This window comes from Camarhynchus parvulus, chromosome 26, assembly GCF_901933205.1.
Source record: "Camarhynchus parvulus chromosome 26, STF_HiC, whole genome shotgun sequence".
Lineage (NCBI taxonomy): Eukaryota > Metazoa > Chordata > Aves > Passeriformes > Thraupidae > Camarhynchus > Camarhynchus parvulus.
In genome coordinates this window covers 2,195,382-2,217,268 of record NC_044596.1, presented here as the reverse complement: position 1 = coordinate 2,217,268, position 21,887 = coordinate 2,195,382, and the positions used below count along the sequence as shown (strand labels likewise).

General features: G+C 53.1%; 1 protein-coding gene across 3 annotated transcripts; it reads left to right on the top strand.

The window, feature by feature from the left end:
- Positions 1–4,820: 4,820 nt before the first annotated feature.
- Positions 4,821–14,486, top strand: KCNA2 (potassium voltage-gated channel subfamily A member 2). Of its 3 annotated transcripts, none has more exons than XM_030965919.1 (2): positions 4,821–5,025; positions 5,791–14,486. In XM_030965919.1, the coding sequence occupies exon 2, from the start codon at positions 7,031–7,033 to the stop codon at positions 8,528–8,530; it is 1,500 nt and encodes a 499-aa protein (XP_030821779.1). In that variant the 5' UTR covers positions 4,821–5,025; positions 5,791–7,030; the 3' UTR covers positions 8,531–14,486. The 3 variants fall into 3 exon arrangements, with proteins under 3 accessions (XP_030821779.1, XP_030821778.1, XP_030821780.1); XM_030965918.1 differs by lacking the exon at positions 4,821–5,025 and adding an exon at positions 5,080–5,240; XM_030965920.1 differs by lacking the exon at positions 4,821–5,025 and adding an exon at positions 5,288–5,394.
- The last annotated feature ends 7,401 nt before the right edge of the window (positions 14,487–21,887 follow it).

Here is a 21,887-nt window from a genome sequence, read left to right as displayed (position 1 = left end):
ACTTTAAAAGTTCCTTGACCAATCACACAAAGCAAAAGCACACTGACAGTATTTATATGTGTATAGTATATATTCTATATTGACAGTAGTTCCATCCAATCACTATAAACACAGTTACCTTTGGTTAAAACAATGCTTGCTGATTTCAAATACAATACCTGCTTGTAAGCCTTAAAACACAATGCACAGAGCTCCATTATTAAGCTTCAAACTTCCTAATATCTCTCTAGATAAACTTTTCTGCAGCTTAGGGAGTTATTCTAGACAAGTGTTAATACACAGACCATTGTTCTATTTGTCCTTGCTTTTCTACTTCTTAAATAATTTTTCTGCTCACCAATCTCATGGCTGCTGCTTAGCTCTAATCACAGTTCTGCTGTCTCTGAGGCCTTTTGCAGCTTTCCCAAACCCTCTGATTTTGTGGATTCCCACACAGACCAGCTCAGGTGACACCTGCACTAAAGCCCCAGGGATGCTGGGGGGTCTATCAGGGTGATAGCCCTGTGAGCCCTGGCTCTGTCCAGAGCTGGAATTCCTCACCCCTGGCTGGAGGGAGGCTTCTGATTCCTTTTCCACTCCTGAATTTGTGAAGCCAAGCGGCTTTGAGAGCCTTTTAGCTGGAGAGGCAGGAGCAGCCCGGGTGGGAGACACCCTCTGGGCCCAATGCCCACCCCACAGCGCCCAGGGGCAGCCTGGCAGGAAATGTTCACGGCCACCCCCAGCACTGAGGCTCTCTGCCTTGTTTTGCTTGGGCTACAAGATTTCCATTTAGACAAACAGTGCCCAGTTCCTCTCCAGACCAGCTCTCCAGGCTGGTGGAGCTCCTTTGGAGGCAAAGTGACAACCCAGCTTTGCTGACCAAAACAGAATTCACACTGGAGCCCAAAGGAGCTGCTTTTTAAATAACTGGATATTTTATTCTCCAAAAACACCTTGGAGAATTACAGAGGGATGTGTTTAACGTTACCTCTGCAGAGAGGTGATTTTTGCTGATTTCCCTTCAGCAGTTGTGCCTTTCCAGGGACCAGGAGAAGCACAGAGGACCCAGGAGGATCTCGCAGGGACCAAGAGATCTCTTCAGAAGCCAGGAGATCCTCTCAGGATCCAGGAGATCCTCTCAGGATCCAGGAGATCCCTCCAGGAGATCCTCCCAGGGTTTAGGAGATCCTCCCAGGATCCAGGAGATCCTTCCAGGAGGTTCTCCTGGCATCCAGGAGGTTCTCCCAGGGACAAGCAGCCTTGCCCAGCATCTCTTTTTGCTCTGCTCCTCCTTTCCCACATCACTCCACACAAATCCCAGTCCTTTCCCCTTGTCCCAGGATGGGGGAAGCCTCTCTGCCCCATCCCACCAGGGAAATTTGGGATTCACCAGCAGCACCTGCCCTGGCAGAGCAGGGCTGGCTCCGTGTCACCGCGTTCCTGTGACATTTTTAGATGTCTCCTGGGGGGTGAGGAGGTGCTGGGGGTCCAGGAGCTCCATCCCCTGGCGTCAGCAGCGGGTGGGAGCTCGGATGCTTTCCCTGCAGGGTGAATCACAGCCCTGGGAACTCACTCACAGCTTTCTCAGCTCCTGAAATGACACAAGGCCCAGTTATGTCAACACCTTCAGCTGGAGAACCGTGGCTCAGATGGAGATGGGGCTCAGTGCTCTGCCCTGCCCAACCCTCAGCTGGGCACTGCTTGGTTCCAGCTTGGATCCCCTTCCCAGAATGGCTGTGGGTGTTTGCTCCAGCCCTCAAAGGCCCTCTGGCTTTGCAGGAGGTGGGATGGGGTCCCCAGGAGGGACACCAGAGCGTTGCCATTGTCTGAGGCTGTGCAGGAGGTGTGGAGGTGCTGGCACAGGCTCTGTCCTCCTTGCAGAGCTTGTCCCACCCCTTGCCCACCCTGGGTGCCCTGAGCAGTGGGGCTGGCTGTGGCTTGGGCTTTCCAGTGACCCTGGCACTTGAATTCAGCTGTTCTGGAGAGGCCAGGCCTGGGGATAACCCTGCCCTGTGGCTTTCATCCCTCCCCACAGCACCACTTCTTGGAGCATCTCCCAGCCCCACTGCCAGCAGGATACAGGGGGAAAAAGGGGTGGAAATCACAGTTTTTGCTATTTGAATTTTGTTATTTTTTGCTATTTGTGCGGCAAACCCACAGAGGGTCAGAACAGCCCTTGGGGGCATCTCTGGGAATAAAGGAAAGAAGGAGAGATCACCCTGGCCACAGGATCTCCTGGTTCCTGGAACATCCTCCCACCGAGTGCTTTTCCCAGCACCACACACGCAGACAGGGTACAAATTCCAGTTTGGGTGTCTGTAAAACCCATTGAGATGAGAGAAATAATTCAGGAGGGAATTATTATTTCATAATAACACCGAGCAAAGGCGTCATCTTGTTAAATCCTTGTGAAAGAGCCAAGTGGGTGCAGAGCTCAGCTCTGCTGGTTCTCCAAGAGGCTGGGATCCGTCTGGAGCTGTCAGCACGGCTGGGGGAGGAGGGTGCAGACACAGGGATGATAATAATAGCTCACAATTAGGGTAGTAAATCAGGAGAGAGCGTCACTCAATTCAGAGAAATTCCCCTGATTTGCTGGAGACGGGAGTTTGGCTCTTTGCATGGAGCTGGTGCTGTTTGGGTGACAAAGCCCCCTGGTTCTGCAGAACCTTCACAAGGCGGCAGCAGCAGGACCACGTTGGAAATTCAGCTCCACTTGAATTGTTCCATGCCCAGCCTCAGTTTCTACATATTGCATAAGGATCAGCCTCGGGCACATCATTTTCTGCGTTCAACCCACCCTGGCGTGGCAGATCTGCCTCCAGAAAAGGCTAAAATGGCGCAGCTGACATTAAAAACCCTCAGCCAGGGCATCCTCCTGCCCAAGGAAACCCATAGCGGTTGTGAAGGATTCCCAGTTTCCCAAGGAAACCCCAGGGCTGGTTGTGAAGGATTCCCAGTTTTTCCGTAGGGTTAGATATTAATTTTCAATATTGGGATCTGCCTGGGGCTTGGGAAAATACGATTTTTGTTCCAAGGTGAAGAGGGATGTCAGGAGCTAAAACACTGGGGTTTATCCCTACCATGTCCCCACATCCCCCTGGATGATTGGGCACCACACTGATTTTCTCAGGTGTTCAGGGTGTTCCAGGCCCTCCATCCCACCCCAGGGCATCCCTGGAGAGATCAATGTTGCCTCTGGTAGCTCCATGCAAACCTGACTGCTCTATATGGGAATAGAAATATTTCCCATTGCCTCCTCCAGCACTTGTGCCTTGGGTGCCAGGAGCCTTGTGGGACTTGCTGCTTCCTTGGTGCTCCTTGTGGGGCCATGGGGGGATGGCAGAGTGGTCCAAACCTCATTCCTGAAGGCAGGGCTTGATCTTAGGTCCTATATGTTGGTATGAGCTTGGCCATCTCCTTCCTTTGGGAAGGGAGACATCTCCTCATGAAGGGACCTCAGTAAATGCAAAGTGATATAAAATTATTGCTTTTCACCTCCTCACCCCAGCTCCTGCGAGTCCAATCCTGCCCCATCTCCTTCCCCAGAGCTGCAGGGTGTTTGTCCAGCCCCCAGCTGTCCCTGAGCAGATCCAGGCTGTTCCCAAGAGCATGGGACGGGTTGGAGCCGCATGGCAAAGCAGCCCCGTGTATCCAGGGATATCCAGGGATATGATTATTTCCCAGTGGTTGAAATCTAGGTCTCCTGCTTGGGAGGAGGGCTGCGGGGGGAGATGGAGGGAGTGGGGGGGAAGACGCTCATATTAATCTTATGAATATTCATGGAGGAGCTGAGCTGCCTTGGGAGGTTGACTCCGGGGTAGGAGTTCGGGGGGCTGTAGGTGAGAGGTGCTGGCCGCGGCGGGAGCAGAGCGGCTGCTTGTGCATTCTCCGCATGCCTGACTGCAGAGCCGAGTGTAAGTTGGTGCCTTTTTCTGTCCCCCCCACCCCACCCCATCCCTGCATCCTTCCCCCTCTTCCCGCTGCTCCCCTGCTTGAACACAGCCTGGCCAGGAGCGGTGCGAAGCGAGGGAGTCGTGCTTGAGTCGCAAACACGACCCCGAATCCTGTGACTGCCGCCCGCAGAGCTGAGTGCGGGCGGAGAACAAACTGAGGGGCTTTGGGCAAACCTTCGCCTCCTCCATCCCCCCCTTGAGCCCCCAAATTTGCATGAATTAACCCTAAAGATGCTTGAGGGGGTTGTTTGCCAGGACAAGCAGCGATGGGGAGAAAGTGGGAGAAACTGAGTGTTGGGATGGGTGATGTCAGCTGAGACGATGCCGTAAAACCCTCCCTGCCAAGCCCCGAGCATCAGCGCTTGGATTTGGAGTCGGAGGAAGAAGCCCAGAGCCCGTGCCAAATAAAAATCAACATGTTAAATGAAAACAAAGTAAATTTCTGTGCTGTTAAACAAATCCGGGGTGTTTGGGGAAGGGAGAAAGGGGAGGAGAGAGTTTATGGGCAGGAGGAAAACGGTGTGTGTATTAAAAAAAAAAAATAAATAAAACGTTGAAGGTTGGTTGATATTTGGTGAGATGGAGGTTTGTGGCTGCCAGATCTTTCCTGCAGCAGCAGGAAAATGTTGTTTGTGGTGTTCTGGTGCGATGCTCAGAGGAGCCAGGGAAGGTCAAATCCAGCTGAACTCCTTGGTGAGTCGCTGGGGAGCGAGTGGTGGGGAGAAAATGCAGGAAAAGGATAAAAACTGGGACAAACGCGACCTCCTCTGCTCTGGGCCTGGCAGAAAAGGGTTAAGAGAAGCGGTTGAATGCTGCAAGCCTCGTCAGGGTTGTACTATTTTTTCTAGTGCATAAGGAGAAGGGAGAGGAGGGTTGCACGGAAAAGGGAAATTTCCAAGAAAAGAGGGATCTGCGGCAATATCTGCACCTCGGGGGATGAAGAGAGGAACCAACAGGCATAAATGGCCTGGAGATGGCTGAAATCTTTGCCGAGGAGATTGGGACCGCGGGGTTATTTTCCACCTGCCTCCCCTGCCCGGTTCTGTAATCCTGGCTCAAAGTAGACAAGTCGAGTTGGAGCTGAAGAAGGGAGGTTAGAGGGGTTTTTATTTCATTTGGGAGGGGGGGAAAAAAAAAAGGCAAAAAAATGAGAGGCTGGTTGGCCCTCTCCGGGCTGAGCATCTCCATGGTGCGAGGCAATGCAGGATGATGCAGAGCAGGGATGCTGAGGACCCGGCGCCCACCGGGGACATGAGCCTCAACATCCCCAGCAGAAATTTCACCCAACGGAGTCGAATTCCCACGGGGGTGGGTCGGCCGGGGGGGGGTTGGCTCTCGGCAGGATGGGCAGGGTGGATGCGGCTCGCGTGGGTCCCGGTGCTCGTGGCTGCTCGGAGCCATCAGCGGGGGGCTGCTGGCCTTGGCGGGGGGACAGCCAGGGACCGGCGGGGGCTTCGCTCCGGTGCGTGAAACCGGAGCCTCCTGAGTCACCGGGGAACGCCACGCAACCACCGTGGGTGCTGTGCCCGGTGGGTGACACCGACTCCCGGCTGCTGCTGGGGACCTTGGGTGGCTTTGCAGAGCCCCGGCTGCCGGGGTGGGGGGGCTGCGTCGTTGCCCCCCCCGCTCTCCGGCTGGCACGGGCTCGGCGGGCAGCCGGCCCCGCTGGGCTGAGCACGGCGCAGGGACACGGGGCTCTGGTTTTTTCCGCCTCGTCTCTCTCTCTCTCTCGTGTTGCAGTGCGGGTTGGGCGGGCAGCTGCCGGCCGGGGAAAAGCGGGGTGCCCGGAGGAGCCGCGGCTTTGCGGATGCTCCTGGCGAACCCCCACAGCTTGCTACCTTCTCGGTGTTTTTTCCAGGCGATGCCACACCTCCCGAGGACACTGGGGACATCGGGTTTTGCTGAGCTTAGCAGCTTTTCGCCGTCTTACCGAAGGCATCAGACAGACGCTCATCTGCCCTGAAGTGCAGATCTGCAACAGCTCCCGGGAAGACTCTGTCTCTCTGTCTCTCTGTCTCTCTTTCTCTCTCTTTCCAGTCCAAACCATTACAAGACCTGACTTCCACCATCTGGGAATCTAACCCCTCTTATGCCCCTTCTCCTTTTTCTACGATGACTCACCATTATTTTTAACTTTGAAGAGAGAGGAAATTATGGGGATCTTGGAAGCCTGTATTTCTCTCTAGGATTTCCCCAGGGTCAGATAATCGGTGTTACTAAGAGACACTAAGATTTGGCTTCTCCAGGTAATGTGATTTGTTTTCTGTGTGCCATGGTGGTTTGCAGAGAATGACAGGAGCCGGGACACCAGCGCTCGAGGAGGGGGACTGCGGTGGTCCGCGGGGCAGCTGCAACCGCGGGCTCCACATTCCGGCAGCCGCAGAGCTCGGCTGCAGGCAGGGAGGGCAGCATGTCACCAGGGAAAGAGGATTGGGAAGGTGTTAAACTTAAAAGCCGAGCTGGAGCTTTCCTGGAGGGTAGATTGCCTGAGATCGCACGGTTAAATGTTAATTAACCCTTAGCTGCATGCCTGGAAATGAGCTGAGCCCGGCACCCCGCGGGGTCCTCTCGCCACGTCAGGGCTGGATGGGGTTATTTTTCTTCCTTCCTTTCTCTTCCCTTCCCCCTCTTTATTTTTTTTAACTGGAATTTTTATTTTTAGCCAAAAAACAAGCCCCGGTTTACCCATGCCAGTTTTTCCATGCTGGTTTTGAACAGGTGACGGTTCCTCAGGTGTTTTCTCTGTTCCACCTAATGGGTTTAGATGGGAGTTGTTGAACTCTGTCCCAAGCAAGGCAAATTAACCCCTCCAGGAAGGGGATAGACGTGCTAGAGAAGGGATCTGCTCTCCTCCCACCAACTTTATTCCATCTCTCTCTTTCTCAGCAGGGGCGATTTTCTTTCTTCCTCTTCTTCTTTTTTATTTTTTTTTTTTTTTTTTTTTTCCTCTATTTTTATCTCATCCCTTCGCCTTTTCATGAGACTCTTCCAAACCTACGTACCTGTCCTTCTGCAGGATAGTAGCCCTGCCCTGAACCCGATCCCACCGCCGGGCGCTGGGAAGAGTTTAGCATAAGGATTTCTTTTAAAGCCCAATAATGACAGTTGCTACTGGAGATCCTGCAGATGAAGCTGCAGCTCTTCCCGGTCACCCGCAGGACACGTACAACCCCGAGACCGACCATGAGTGCTGTGAGAGGGTGGTCATCAACATCTCGGGGCTGCGCTTCGAGACGCAGCTCAAGACACTTGCCCAGTTCCCAGAGACCTTGCTAGGGGATCCTAAAAAGAGGATGAGATATTTCGACCCTCTCCGGAACGAGTACTTCTTTGACCGGAACAGACCCAGCTTCGATGCCATTTTGTACTATTACCAGTCCGGGGGGAGGTTGCGGCGTCCGGTTAACGTGCCCTTGGACATCTTCTCCGAAGAGATCCGCTTCTACGAGCTGGGGGAAGAGGCCATGGAGATGTTCCGGGAGGATGAAGGCTACATCAAGGAAGAGGAGAGGCCGCTGCCTGAGAACGAGTTTCAGAGACAAGTGTGGCTGCTCTTTGAGTACCCCGAGAGCTCAGGCCCTGCCAGGATTATAGCTATTGTCTCTGTCATGGTGATTTTAATCTCCATCGTCAGCTTTTGCCTGGAAACGTTGCCCATTTTTCGGGATGAGAATGAAGACATGCACGGCAGCGGGCTGAGCCATCCCCCCTACTCCAACAGCAGCATGGGGTACCAGCAATCCACTTCTTTCACAGACCCCTTCTTCATCGTGGAGACACTTTGCATCATCTGGTTCTCCTTCGAGTTCTTGGTGAGGTTTTTCGCCTGCCCCAGCAAAGCTGGTTTTTTTACCAACATCATGAACATTATAGACATCGTAGCCATCATCCCCTACTTCATCACCCTAGGGACGGAGCTGGCCGAGAAGCCAGAGGATGGCCAGCAGGGCCAGCAAGCCATGTCCTTGGCCATCCTCAGAGTCATCCGCTTGGTGCGGGTCTTCAGGATCTTCAAGCTCTCCCGGCACTCCAAGGGGCTGCAGATCCTGGGGCAGACTCTCAAGGCCAGCATGAGGGAGCTGGGCCTCTTGATATTTTTCCTCTTCATCGGCGTCATCCTCTTCTCCAGCGCCGTCTACTTCGCCGAGGCCGACGAGAGCGAGTCCCAGTTCCCGAGCATCCCCGATGCCTTCTGGTGGGCTGTGGTTTCCATGACGACTGTTGGCTACGGAGACATGGTCCCCACCACCATCGGGGGGAAAATAGTGGGTTCCTTGTGTGCCATCGCTGGCGTATTAACGATTGCCTTACCAGTGCCCGTCATAGTGTCTAACTTCAATTACTTCTACCACCGGGAGACCGAGGGAGAGGAGCAGGCTCAATATTTGCAAGTAACCAGCTGCCCAAAGATCCCCTCTTCCCCTGACCTAAAGAAAAGCAGAAGTGCCTCTACTATTAGTAAGTCTGATTATATGGAGATCCAGGAAGGTGTAAACAATAGCAATGAGGATTTTAGGGAGGAGAACTTGAAGACAGCCAATTGCACCCTAGCTAACACAAACTATGTGAATATCACCAAAATGCTAACCGATGTCTAGTCGCTAAAATCTAGTCCCGTATTTAAAGCTGAAGTGGAACAATTGCAGATATTGAGTGCTGCTCTGCATTGTAGTTAATACAGTATTTTCTACGGTGTATATTTGGTTCTGCATGGGAAGCAATAGCTGTGTAAGTGACTTTAAACCTTTGATTTCTGCACCAAATAAGCGTCCGTGCAAAAAAAAAAAAACAAACCATTTCGTTGCACTTCTCCCATCCCAGGCTCGTGGGTTTCCAAAGATACGGAGGGGACGGGCACTTCCAGCAGCGGGATGGGGATGGAAGGGGCAGGTCCAGGGCTGAATCCTGGTGCCTGCCCAGGCACAGGGAGCAGCTGGGAAAGGTCAGGCAGGAGTTCCTGGAGGGTGGCTGTGGCTGTGGGGCCGGGCTGCTGGAGGGCTCGGCTCCTGCCCCGGGAGAGCCGAGCGCGAGCGCGGCGCCCGGCTCGTGTTTCATAACTGAAAATGCTGCATGCTGCAATAGTTTCAGCCACTGCAGTGTGCCAGTGTGAGGCCCAGGGGAGGGATAATTAGTGTGACGGCACATTATTTATTAAGTCTTAAATTTTCTATGCGAGGCATCGGGAGGGACGAGTAAATAAATCAAGAGCTTGGAATTTATTTATTTATTTACATGACACTTCCATCATCAATATTTCCAGGATCACCAAAGACACCTCCACTGACACATTGAAAATGAGTTGGAAAAAGCATCTCTTTTTATATCTATATATAAAACTGGAGCAACTATGCTGTGGCCTATAATATATTTATACTGCAGTGAAATTTAACCAGTAATACAGTACAGCTGCATGGATATTTGTTGCATGAATCTGAATATTTAATACACACACAAATATATATTTTCTTAGTAGACTATACAGTATTCATGTTTATAGTGTTTATAGATTCTCCGGTGGCTCGAAGGAGATTCGTGGGAATTAAAAAAATCTCCATTATAGTTAAAAACCGGATGGGGAAGGCGTGTGCTGACAACAGTTGGATAGATAACAATGCAAAGCCTGAGAGATAACAAGGCAGAGCCTGAGTGTCCGAGCATCCAGACACAAGAGCTGACAAATGCATGCCAGGGAAGGTGAGCTGAAAGTTAAACACCTGCGCTCATTATGGGGCGAGTAATTAGTCATTAATCGTGGTGTCAGGAGCAGAAACCACGGCAGATCGGAGAGGGCACGAGGAGCAGGTGGAATAGTAGGTTCCAGCTCTCCTGACTTGTTTGTTCAGCAGTTTTCAGCCGTTCCAGTAGAATTCCTGAGTGTGTGTGTGTGTATAGATATTTAGAGAGCGACTACAGGGCCGAATCCTCAGCAAACAGAGCTCCTGGGGTATCAGGGATGTCCCAGCTCAGGGCTGCTGGGCTGGTGGGACATGGGCTGGAGCAGGGTGGCCTGCCCCTGGAGCCCGTGGGGTCACCAGGGCAAGGTGTGTTTTGGGCTTGAAAGGTCCTTTTCAACCCCCTCAGGGCTGGGGTTTATTCCTTTATAATGGAGTGGGCAGGTGCTGAAGTGGCACCTCTGAGCCTTTGCTTTGCCTTCTTTCAGGGTGTTTGAGAGCAGTGGGTCAGGGTACAGCGAGCCTGAGGTTCTCTCTCTTCTTCACCCCCAGTGTTATTTGGGGATGGGTGAGAGCGGATGGTCCATGGGGAATCTCACCTGCTTTCCCCATCCCTGTGTGGGTTTGCTTGTGTTTTCCCCATTGCTGACAATCCTCAGGGAGAGGTGCCCTGCTCCTCTTCCAGGCCAGGGGAGATGCAGGAAAATCTCTGCCAAGGTCACGGTGGAGCAAAGCCTCCCTGGGCTGTGGAACAGGGTTCACCTGGGGTGAATTTGGGCTGAACTGGGGCGTGATCAGCCCTGAAACATTGCATGAAGGGTGAGCACAAGGAGCCTGGGGAGGGCTCAGCCAGACCCTTCCTTCCTCAGAGAGGAAACCCCTGCTCCTGCCAATAATCCAACTGGTGCTAAAGTATCTACAGCAATGGCTCCAAATGCCACTCCAGAGCAGGATCCACCTTGTGCTGATGGGGCTCCACTTGGCCAGGTGGAATCACTCCTCAGTTTTATTTGACTGATTGATTGATATTGATTGAGGCCTGGCTATAATTAATTCCAAGTGCCCATGGTTTGTGCATGGCAGTCCCTGCTCCTGTGTGGGGCAGAGGACCAGCAGCATGCCAGTGTTGGGATTCAGGGATGCTCAGGTCCCCCGTTTGTTTTTAATTGGATCTCGTTATATTGGGAGTCCTGCACTCCACTTTGCTGTGGTAGCCTGGGAATGGGACACCCTGAGCGCCTTCATGCACACAAAAAAGCCAACACAACCAAAAGCAATAAATCCTGAGTTCTGAAGCTCATCCTGTTGGGTGGGACAGGGCTGGTGAGAGTCACCAACTCGGGCACCATTCCCAGGCAGGTCGGCCAACTTCCATGGATCCAGCTCCTGGTGGCTCTGTGGGGACATGGGCTCACACAGGGGAGCTGCCTGATGGTCTGGGATCCTCTGGGTGCCCTTAGCACCAGGTGATCCCATTCCTGGTCAGGGCTGAGGTGTTTGGCTGGTGGTTTTGCTGCAGGTTCTTTGGAGGATGCTGGTGCTCGGTGAGGCTTTGAGAAGTGTCCAGTTGTTGAACACCCACCGTGGGCTTGGGGTGGTTTGGAGCAGCGTTGGCCAAAGCTCTGGGTGTGTGTTGTGGTGGTTTGGTGAGGAGGAAGGTGAGGTTTTCCTTTGGGCAGGTGGGGTTTTGGGCATGGTGCTCCTGTGGGCCCTCCAGGGCCAGGCGGGAGGGGAGAGCAGATCCATGAGCTGGATCCAAACATCCAAACCCAATCTCCAAGCTGGGGTTTCCTGGGCACATTGGGAGGCTCCACAGCCACACAACAGGGGCAAATGGGGATGAAGAGCAAGAGGCCACACTCCTGTTGTCGCTGAGTGAGGTGATGAGTGTCCCCATGGCAGGGCCAGCACAGCCAGTCCCTCCCTTGGGGCAGCTCTGGCACCTCCTGCCCTGACCCTGGCAGATGTTCCTGGGGAAAACAAGCCCTGGTGGGAGAGCTCTGGGCTGCCCTTGTGTGGGGCACAATGGAAATGCCCAGGCTCAGTGCTCAGGTGTTTGGCTCAGGGTGGGTGAAGGCCATGGCTGGGAGGGATCCGTGGCTGCACAGAGCAGAGGGGTCCAGACTTCTGCCTTACACAGAGAAATGGTTCCCCTACAGCTTTTAATGGGATTTGTGCCTGCAGGTCGGAGCTCTAGTGCTATTTCTAGCTTTGCTTCTGACTCACTGATGTGATCTTGAACCAGTTTTTCAGGAGGAGACTGTGATATTTTTTTCTTTTTTTATTTTTTTTTTCTTAAGGAATATGGTTTGAGAGAGTCTGGGCCTGTTTCTGTGGAGATGCTGAGCATCCCCATCTCCTCCTGACTCTGAGAGGTGCAAAAATGAGCTGCAAAGTGGCTCAGACTGAAGATGCTAAATTAGGGATTGGGAAAGGGGATGGTCCCATAGCTGTGTTAGAGTCCATCAGGCCCCTAAACAGAGGTAGTCTGGTTCCTTTCCTCCTCCTGAGGAGCCATTTCCCTCTCTCCAGGCCTGGAATGGAAGATTGGAGCTCTCTGGCCTGTGGAGGTGCTCCTGCCTTGGCACCCGGAGGAGGCAGCGCCTCTATTTTAGTTTTAGCCACTGTGCCACGGTTTTGGAGAGCTGGAAAGCTGTGATTGCAGAGCGAGTTGTCTCCTAACACCCAGCCTCGTGCCCAAGCCTGCAGGCAGCCCATCAGCCCTTTCAAATCTTCCAGAATATCTGCTGGGGGCAATGGGGTGAGGCTCGTGTGCCAGCTGGATGCGACCAAGTGATTAGGAAAAAATGATCTCTCTGGAGCACGATGTTTTATTGGGAAAATTAATCCCTGCAGTGACTGGGTCAAAGTCCTACAGATCTGAACGCTGAGCTATAAGAAGAAAAGGATCTCTGGATTGTCATTATGAGAGTGTGGCACGTGGGTGTATAAATATGGGCATATTTGTGCATAAATACACAGAAGGAGAGAAAAAGACAGAGGAGGAGGAGGTATTTCAGGAAGGACCTTGCTTTGTTATTAGATAATTCCTGGGTCAGCCCTTGGAACTGCTGCCAAAGCCTTTTCCAGAGCTTGCAATATACTTGGGGATGGATCCAAGGGAAGGAGATGTGGATCTTGCCTTGGGAGTGGAAGCATCCTGGGGGTCTGGTGGCATTCAGCTCCTCACACCCCCTGCAAGCAGCAGCTTTGCAGTGTCTCTGCTCCCAGCCCCAGGTCCTGGCTTGTGCCAGTCACAGTTTCTGTGACAGTGCTGGGAAAGCCAAGCAGGGTTGAAGGGATTTGGGTGAGTTGCAGGTGCTGTGCTGCATCGAGTGGCCTTTGGGGTTATTGTTTGTAATGGTTGGGTTTTTAAGTCTCTTGAACTATGGTGACTTTTGGTCCCAGTGTGGTGGCTCCTTTCTGGAGCCAGGGTGGTGTTATCACAGAATCCTGGAATGGTTTGGGTTGGAGAGACCTCAAAGCTCACCTTGTTCCACCCCCTGCCATGGACAGGGACCCTTTCCACTAGCCCAGGCTGCTCCAAGCCCTGTCCAGCCTGGCCTTGGAACCTTTTCTCAAGATCTTTCCCATGAGACCTTATCCCAAGGTCTGCGTCCTTGGGGGTGTTTATCCATGGGAGTTATCCATGGTGGTCACTCATGGGAGCTGGTCAGTCTGCTGCAGGGGTCAAGCAGGCTGAGGAAAGAAGGAGTCAGCCTCAAACCATTTTGGTTTGCTGTGGCTCTTTCCTCAGCCCCTGGCAGTGTTTGACCTTCTCCATGTGACATGCCTTGGTCCCTCCTGTTGGGGACCAGCTGCTGCCCCTGCCAGGAGCCCCAAGGGGGACAAGGGTTACCCCCAAGCATTGGCCACTGCTCTGCCCTTCCCCAGCCCTGTCAGCACCCCTGGCCTCAGTGTCCCTGGGATGTTTCTGCTGCCCAGAATTCACCCCCCTGCTCAGAAATGGGTGCTCCATCCTGCTCCCATCAGGGACAGAGGGCCCAGCCCAGGGGTGAAGCAGCCCTGGGAGCACAGCACTGACTTACACCCGGGGACAAGATCCCCCAGCCCAGTTATGCATGAGGAGAGATAAATCCCTAATTCATGTTTTTCCTCCAGAGAGGGGGTGGTTTGGCTTGTAGGAGCTGCTGGACATTGTGTAACCACGCCAGGTCCACACACATGGACACACCACATCCTCTCCCCAGCCCTGCCTGGCTGTCCTGAGCTTGGGGTTGGTATTCTGGGGTTTGGTTTTTTTGATTATTATTATTTTTTATTTTTTTTTCTGCTGCCTATAAGATGTAATTATCCATTTGCACTTGCACCCTCACTGTTTGAGACTGTGCTCTTGTCCTCCAATGTCATCCCCGAAGCGCGAGGGGAAAAAATGGGTATTGGATCAACCCTGCATGTGGTGCCTAATTTGAGCAAATCAATAGGAAGAGGAAATCCAAGAAGGACTCATCCTAAGGATGCTGGAGCTGAACCTTTTGTTTCCATGGTTACGGGAGAAATGGGACCAGGAATGGAGAGAGGCCTATAAACTGTTAAAGGAGGACTCGTGGGAATTTCAAGTCATTTAACCATGCATTTGCTAGACACAACTTTAGACACCAGCTGGATCTGAATTGCACAGTGTTTATAGAAATTCCTGCTTTATTGACATCTGGGGGGGTGTGGGAAGGGGCTGGGGGCCCCCGAGTCAATAAGGCTGCCTGTTGTATATAGGTATACAGAGCTGTGTACATACATCTCCAAATGAGCATTTGCTGTCTGGTTTATCATCAGTGTATATAATTTATTCTTCACAGAGTATCACAATTTTTGTAAATATCGGCACTAATTAAGAGAAAATAAATATGTATATTATTGAGGAGTTATTTTGATATCAGTTCTGTGGAGGGTGGGAGAGGAAAAGGACAAGTAATTATGTTTTTGATATGTTTTTCTCTACAACTAAACCCTCTGTGAGAAGAGAAAGAAACAGCCTGTACCAGGGGAAATCAGTTTGTGCTCCACCATCAGCCAGGCTGCAGGAGCAGAGTCCCAAAAACCCCTGGGAGGAAGGAGCTGATGGGCCTTGGTGATGTGTACAGCATCCCCATGGGATTTGCTCCAAAAAAGTTCCAGCGGTGACTCCAGCAGAGGGGAAGGGGCTGGAACCTGGTCAAGGTCACATTCCTCATGGCTCCCCACTCCTGCAGCTTGGATATCAGCCACATCCACGCAGGTAACGGGTTGGGTGGTGCTGGGGGTCAGGCTGCTCTTGGAGAACTCGTGGGCAGCCAGTGGATGGCTTTGGAAAGCAAGTGATCCCTCTTGGAAGAGGGAGAAGCAAACAGACAGGGAACGCGCTGGTAGCACATCATCTGTGGGGTTGTATCCGTGGATCTCTGGGAGGAAATGGGGATGGGATCCCTGGGATGACTTCAGCTGTCCTTGCAGAGGAGTGGTTGGTTCATCCAGCCCCAGGGAGCGACTGCAACAATTTTTTCTCTTGATATTTTGAACACCTTGGGGCAGCAAAGGGCAGGGAAGGTGCTTGGGGCACTTGGTTCTTGTGGTTTGGGGTTTTCTTGGTGCCTTTCACAGGCAACGTGGCTGCTCTGGGCTTCCCTTCTCATGGGCAGAACCCACTCTGTGTGCAGAGGATGGAGGGGAAACACAAGGAGAACAAAGAGATTCTCCTTCTGCCATGGTGGGGTGGCCCTGCTCGGCTCTGGGATGTGGCACCCCCTGGTAACCCAGGGATTAGTGCCAAACCTCCTCCTCAACCATCCCTACCACTCATGGAGGAGCCCCTGGTGTGGCTCAGAGTCAGGCCTTGGGTTCGAGTGTCACTGTGTCACCCAGGGGATGTCATGTCCCATTCCATGCCTCAGTTTCCCTGTCTGTAACACAGTTTGCTAAGCTGGACCCAGCAAATCACAAATCTTAATTCAATATTGGGACAGTGAAAATGCAGAAACGGGTGGCTGAACCCATGGACAGCTCTTGTTGGGGGCAGAAGAGGCGTCCAGGAGCAGCTAAATATGAACATTTACGTGTGGAAAACCATTGGAGTGCACAAAAAGTAACAGAAGTGCTTATGAGCAATGCACCCTGAGGGAAGTGCCACACCATTTGCTGCAGAGCTGAGTGGAAGCAATCCCCAAACTGGGCCACTCTGTGCTCCTCAGCCCCCTCTCCAAGCCCCGGAGAGGCTCCAGCTGGCTCTGGCAGATGCCAAACCCTTCCCTTCTTGGTGTCCTCTTGGCTTGTGGGCTCATAAATGTCTAAGCACAAAGTGGTACCAGGAGTTTGCAGCAGAGGCTGCTCTGCACGGGCTCTCTCAGCGATGGCAGCGGAGGCTGCGAGGCAGACTCGGTAATTATTTTAAATTGCCGGGCTGTCAGCGTGCGGCACCGGCCCTGCCGTGCTCCGAGCGGGCAGGAGATGCCCTCAGGGGTGTGCATCCTCCTCCAGCCGGGCTGCGTGGGCTTTTACTCCGTTCAGAGAGGCCAGGAGGGGCTGGGAGAATCACCCAGACAAGGTGGAGACCTCCCCTCTCCCAGGTGCTCTTCGTCCCCCAGTCTGGCACCTCCCCGCCTGTTGGGGAAGATGAAACAGGAAAGTCTTATAAATATGATTGTCTGGCAAAAGATTTTGAGAATATAGAAACTCTAAGCGAGATTGAAATGAAAGCAAGCTTTGAGATTCCTCAGTTACTGAACAACTGGAAAACAATGGTGTGGCCAGCTGAAGGTGATCCCCTTTTGATGGAAAAACACCCTCTGCTTGCAGACAGCTCCAAGGGTCAGAGCAGACCCTGCCAGCTTGGCAGAAGGGGCCCAAAGAGGAGTTTTTAGGGTTTAAAATGTAACCCAGTGTGGTAATGTAATGATTCTTATAGGCTGTATGGAAATGCTATAGGATTTGTATCTTGTACCAGATTGGTTAGTGAGAATTAGAATATTCAGCACAGAAGATGATTTATTTTATTGTAACGAGAACTTTGCTCTCTTAGCTCTTGCCTTTTGCTCTCTTATGCTTTTACTTCTTTACCCTCTCATCCTCTCTCCCCCTCTCTCTCTCAGTCCTGCTCCAGCTGTGGCTGGCAGCTCCCAGCAGGGCCCTGCACCCAGGCCCTTTGCAATAACCCACAAGTTCCCAGCCCTGGCTGCAGAGATCTCTCATCTCCATCTGTCCCGACCGTGCTACCCCCCGATGCTCCAACACCCGCCTGCAGTCCTGGCCCAACCCCGCCAAGCCTGGCTGGTTCTGCTGTGCTCACTGACCTCATTCCTGACACTTTCCTTTCTCTCTGGCAGCCAAAACGCCACAAAACCTCTCCTGCATCCAATCCAGAGCTCACAGAGACCCCCGAGATGGGCATGGCGATGCTCCCCATCATGCCACCACAAAAGTTGCAGGGGTTCTTCTCCCTGCCAAGGGCTCAAGCCCTCCAAATCCTGCTCATTTCCATCGAGGAAGGAGAGGGATTCAAATGCCAACAAAGCACTACCTCTGTTGCTCTCCTGGAAAGCCTGGGATGCTCAAACCCCATTACAGCCCATCGTGTGTGCCTCAGGGACCAGCAGGAATTTTTAGCCCTCCTGACTGCCTGTCAGCAAATCTGCTTCCATTTGGCAAAGTGGGCACTCGGATCATGAAAGCACTTCCTGGGCTGGAGCTGGAGGAGGCCATTAACCGAGATGCTGAGAGTGGGAAATGGAAAATGATGCCAGAGCCAGGGATGCTGCCGCCCTCCCGGTGGTGCTTGGTGCCTGTCTGAGGTGCTGGGGCTCAGGTAGGAGCTGGTGCTGGGTTGAGCCAGCCCTGCTGCAGTGCTGGTGATTTCAAAGAGCCTTAGCCAGGCAGCTGGGTACAAAACATTTGCAAGGGTGGGCGTGTGAAGTGGGGCCCCCACAGTCTATCTTTAGGTAACCTCTAGGCAAAGGTTTGGAGCTTGCACAGCTCCGAGTTGAACATTTATCCTGCAGCTCTGGAAATCAGGCCAGGTCTCTCTTGCTCCTTCCCACTTCCTCCTTGCTCCTTCTTCTCCCTCCTTTGCATTCGTGCTGGGTGTTGAAAATCCTATTCCTGGGAGCAGCTCTCTCATCTGCACCTCAGCACAGTGTCCAGGGTGGGAGAAAGGGGGGTTAGGCAAAGGAGAGCAACATTTGGGTGTATTAAATATGAATCTTTGGGTGTATTAAATATGAATCTGTGCTTTTACAGAGGCAGAAGTGAGTCTGCTGAGGCCCCACATCTACAAAGCATTAGGGCAGACAAATAAGATCCAAGGACTAAAGCCAGCTGTGCCCAAATATTGGAGCTCTCCCAGTGCTGAGGTCCCTTGTCCCAATGTCACCACAATCTCATGGAGAAGGCACTGGTGCCTTCCTCAGCCTGGAGTGCACAGGTCCTGCTTGGACATCTCAGTGCCCTGAGCCTCCCCGTGCTGGGGACAAGCCACAGTGAGGCTGCCTCATCTTTTTAATCTAAAAAAAATAGTGGGACAATCTGGGCCCAGGGGATCTGGGAAGTTTTCCCCAAAGGCTCAGCAGAAGCTTTGCCCCTCTCCTGCTCTCTGTGGCTGCTGCTGCTGGGGCAAAGCTCGCTCACCAGCCTGCCTGGGCCCAGGAGCTGTGGGTGTTGATCCACCCCAGAATTCCATGATGTTCTTACACAGAGGAGTCTCTGGGAGGTTGTTGGTTTAAAGGATGCCTTGCTGAGTTCACAGGGACCCAAGGGCTCTGCAGAGAAACCCCAGGGCTGGCGAGAGCTCAGAGTTTGTTTTGCTGCTGCTTTCATGCAGCCGAAACCCGCTCCTGGCAAGAGCTGTGCTGGGGTTTGGGGAGCTGGGGATGCCAAGGTCACCCTGCTGCTCACATCCCTGTGGAGCCCAGCCTGGCACAGCCCACCACAGCTACCATCATCCCCCAGCACCTCCAGGGCAGGGTCAGGCCCCAGGGATGGGGTGTTACGCAGCGAGAGGGGAAGGTTTGGGGCAGGCAAGGGAAGCAGAACAAATTTCTTATGCCAGGCACCTGCTCCTCACATCCCCATGGAGCCCAGCCTGGCACAGCTGCCATGCCCTCCCTGCTCCCCCAGCACCTCCAGGGCAGGGTCAGGCCCCAGGGATGGGGTTTTACCCAGTGAGAGGGGAAGGTTTGGGGCAGGCAAGGGAAGCAGAACAAATTTGTTGTGCCAGGCACCTGCTCCCTGCCTGGGCAGAAGTGCCAAGGGCAGCGTTTGAGAGCGGAGCCTTTCCTGCTGAGGAGCGGGCTTGTCTTGCACTGTCCTTTTATCCTTGGCTAATTAAAGGCAAATGTCTGCTGAAGGAATGCAGTTCTTCATAGCTGAGCTTTAATAACTAGAAAGTGGCTGCAAATGCTTGGAGGCAGCTGCAGAAATCCTGGGCAGAAATAGCATTTTTATCTTGCAGCTTACCAGCTTTGGCTGCGGGGATAATAAATTCCTGAGTTGTAGAAGGAGGCAACAGAGGATACAGCCCCGTATTGTCCGAGTTTACAAAAGGATCACTTGGATGGATCAGCTAAACTCCCAACTCCTCCCTGAGCAGGACAGCGGGGATGTCATGGCAGGGGATTGGAACAAGGTGGCCTTTCAGGTCCTTTCCATCCCAAACTGTTCTGTGACTCCATGAAGCCATGGTGAGGGGCCACCACTCCCGGGGGTGCTGTGGGGAAGGGCTTGAGTGAATCATGTCCCAGCAAATAAAGGTTTGCTGCTCTCTGGGTGGCTGGTTCTGGATCCAAGTCCTCTCATCCCAAGGAGGGGTCTGCAGGATCCCATCTGGCAGGAGCATCACCCAGCTCCAGCTGTTGCAGGGGAAGGCGAGGGAGGCTGGTCCCATGTCCCACATGTTGGCTGAGGTGTTTAAGATGGATCCTGTGGAGCTCAAAACCAGGCTGGAAGGTGGAAAGCATGACAGAGGCCTTGCTCCACATCAACCACCCAGCTCAGCTCATGCAGAGCAGCAGAGCCTTAACAAGACCTGGCTTTGTGCATTCCTGGTGGAAGGATTCAGGGAAACGAGCTCAGCTGGTCCATGGATGTTGGTGCAAGAGGTGCCACCCTGCAGAGCCACTCAAGGACTTTATTGTCCCCTAAACCTGGTGTCCCATGCCCACACTGGGGTCTGTGGCAGGGCCCACACTGAGCTCCAGCTGTTGCAGGAGCAGGCGAGGGAGGCTGGTCCCATGTCCCACATGTTGGCTGAGATGTTTAAGATGCCTCCTGTGGAGCTCAAAGCCAGGCTGGAAGGTGGAAAGCATGAAGGGAAGATGGATCACAGCTCCTGCTTTCCCCTTGTGCAGCACCTGCTCTCTGCCCCCTGCCAGCCCTGCACGGTGGGAGCTCTCTGCTCCAAGCCTTGTGTTTTATCCCTGTGGGAGGGCAGGGAGAAGGAGCAGGGCTGGAAGTTGAATTTGCAGCTTCAGCTATCTGAAGCCGAGCAGTCTGGCCTGCTGGGGTCACCTGGGGCTCAGGGTGCTCCATGGAGAGACTGGCACCTCACAGGGATGCAGGGATGAGGCTCCCCTTGGCTGTTGGCCTCCCTCCAGCAACTGCACAGATGGCTGCGACTTCTTCCACTTGCAGACTGGTCTGATCCATGCTCTTGAACATTCACATGCTGGTTATTTCCACTCTGTAAAAGGCAGAAGAATTTAACCCTGAAGGACCTCCATCAAATGAGAAAGAAGGATGCTCTGCACTTGTATAACATCTCCCAGCCAGGCAGCCCACAGCACTTTACTCACAAATGTTTTTAAAGGTTTTGGGTTACTGTAATGCCCTGAAACCCTTAAGGATGAAAAAAACCCTCAGAGCAATGGAACATTTGGTATAACAGGGCATAATTTTATGAAGACAGACACCAAAAAAAAGGATGTGGCATCCAATAAGACTGGCAAGGAGCAGGCACAGAGTAACTATTATTATTCTGATGCTGATGTTGCGTGGCTCTTGCACAGTGCTTTTCATTAGGAGCTCTAAAGTGCTTTAGGAAAGAAGAGACTCAGATGTCTGGGCAGTCTGCAGTGATTTCAGCAGAGGGGGGCAGGCAATGGTCTGATGCAGAAGCTCTTACTGCAGCTCACTGGTTGCAGGGCAAGGAGCTCCTCTGCTCAGCTCCTAATGGCATTTTAGTTATTCTTCAGCTTCCAGAAGTCTCCCCGTGCTCCACACAGGGCTGTGCTCCTGACAAACCAGTGCAGAGCTGGGGGACACCCCTCCCCACGAGCATCCCCTCCCCTCCACCCCCAGCATTCCCATTCCACTGCAATGAATGCAGCAAACACGCCAAAATCCAGCATTTCTCATCCCTGCAACAGCATCCTTCCCACGGTGGGAGGAGGCACGAGGTCCCCGGGGGAGGACACTTGGTGCTCCAGCCCTGAGGGGTTTGTGCTGCGCAAGGACGGACACAAAGGGCATCACAGCGCTCCTGGCACAGCTCTGCGGCACAAAGTCTCCTCTGGTGTTCCTCCCCGCCCTGGCCCGGGGCCAGCAGGGAACAGGAGCTGCCCTCCAGCCTGGCCCTGCGGATCCCTGGCCCCGGACACACCGGGGCAGCAGCAGGGTGGGACACCCTCCGGCACCACAGCCCCTCAGCAGCTCCGTCCTTGCATCCCCCGAGGGCAGCGAGGAGCTGCTGGAGTGCCGCAGGCATCTTTTCTGGAAAATCCTTTCCTTAGGATTGTTTCCTCCTGAGAAGCTGAGAGGCCTCAGGAACAAAATGTAAACAATGGTTATCTGCTGCTGTGGAATGCAACAGGTGCATCTGTGATTGGTCTCATGTTGGTTGTTTCTAATTAATGGCCAATCACAGTCCAGCTGGCTCGAACAGAGAGTCTGAGACAGAAGCCTTTGTCATCATTCTTTCCTATTCTATTCTTAGCTAAGCCTTCTGATGAAATCCTTTTCTTCTATTCTTTTAGCGTAGTTTTAATGTAATATATAACATAAAATAATAAATCAAGCCTTCTGAAACATGGAGTCAGATCCTCGTCTCTGCTCTCATCCAAGAGCCCCTGTGAACACGGTCACACTGGAGGAGAGCTGGGTTCCTGCCCTGGCTGCTTGGGAAAGAGCAGAGCCCAGCCCGGGGCGATCCTGGGCCCTGCCGATGTCCAGCCTGCGGGGAGGAAGCAGCCTGGATTTGAAGGGCAGCACTGGAATTGCCCTCTGGGGACTCTCTTGGGGGTTTTGCTGTGAGCTCAGCCTTGGCCTGGCCTCCCCCACCTGAGGCTTTTGGCTGCCTTTGCCA

What these genes read in the sequence shown, in the direction of transcription:
- KCNA2 (XM_030965919.1), top strand. Translation starts at nt 7,031, where the DNA reads ATGACAGTTGCTACTGGAGATCCTGCAGATGAAGCTGCAGCTCTTCCC.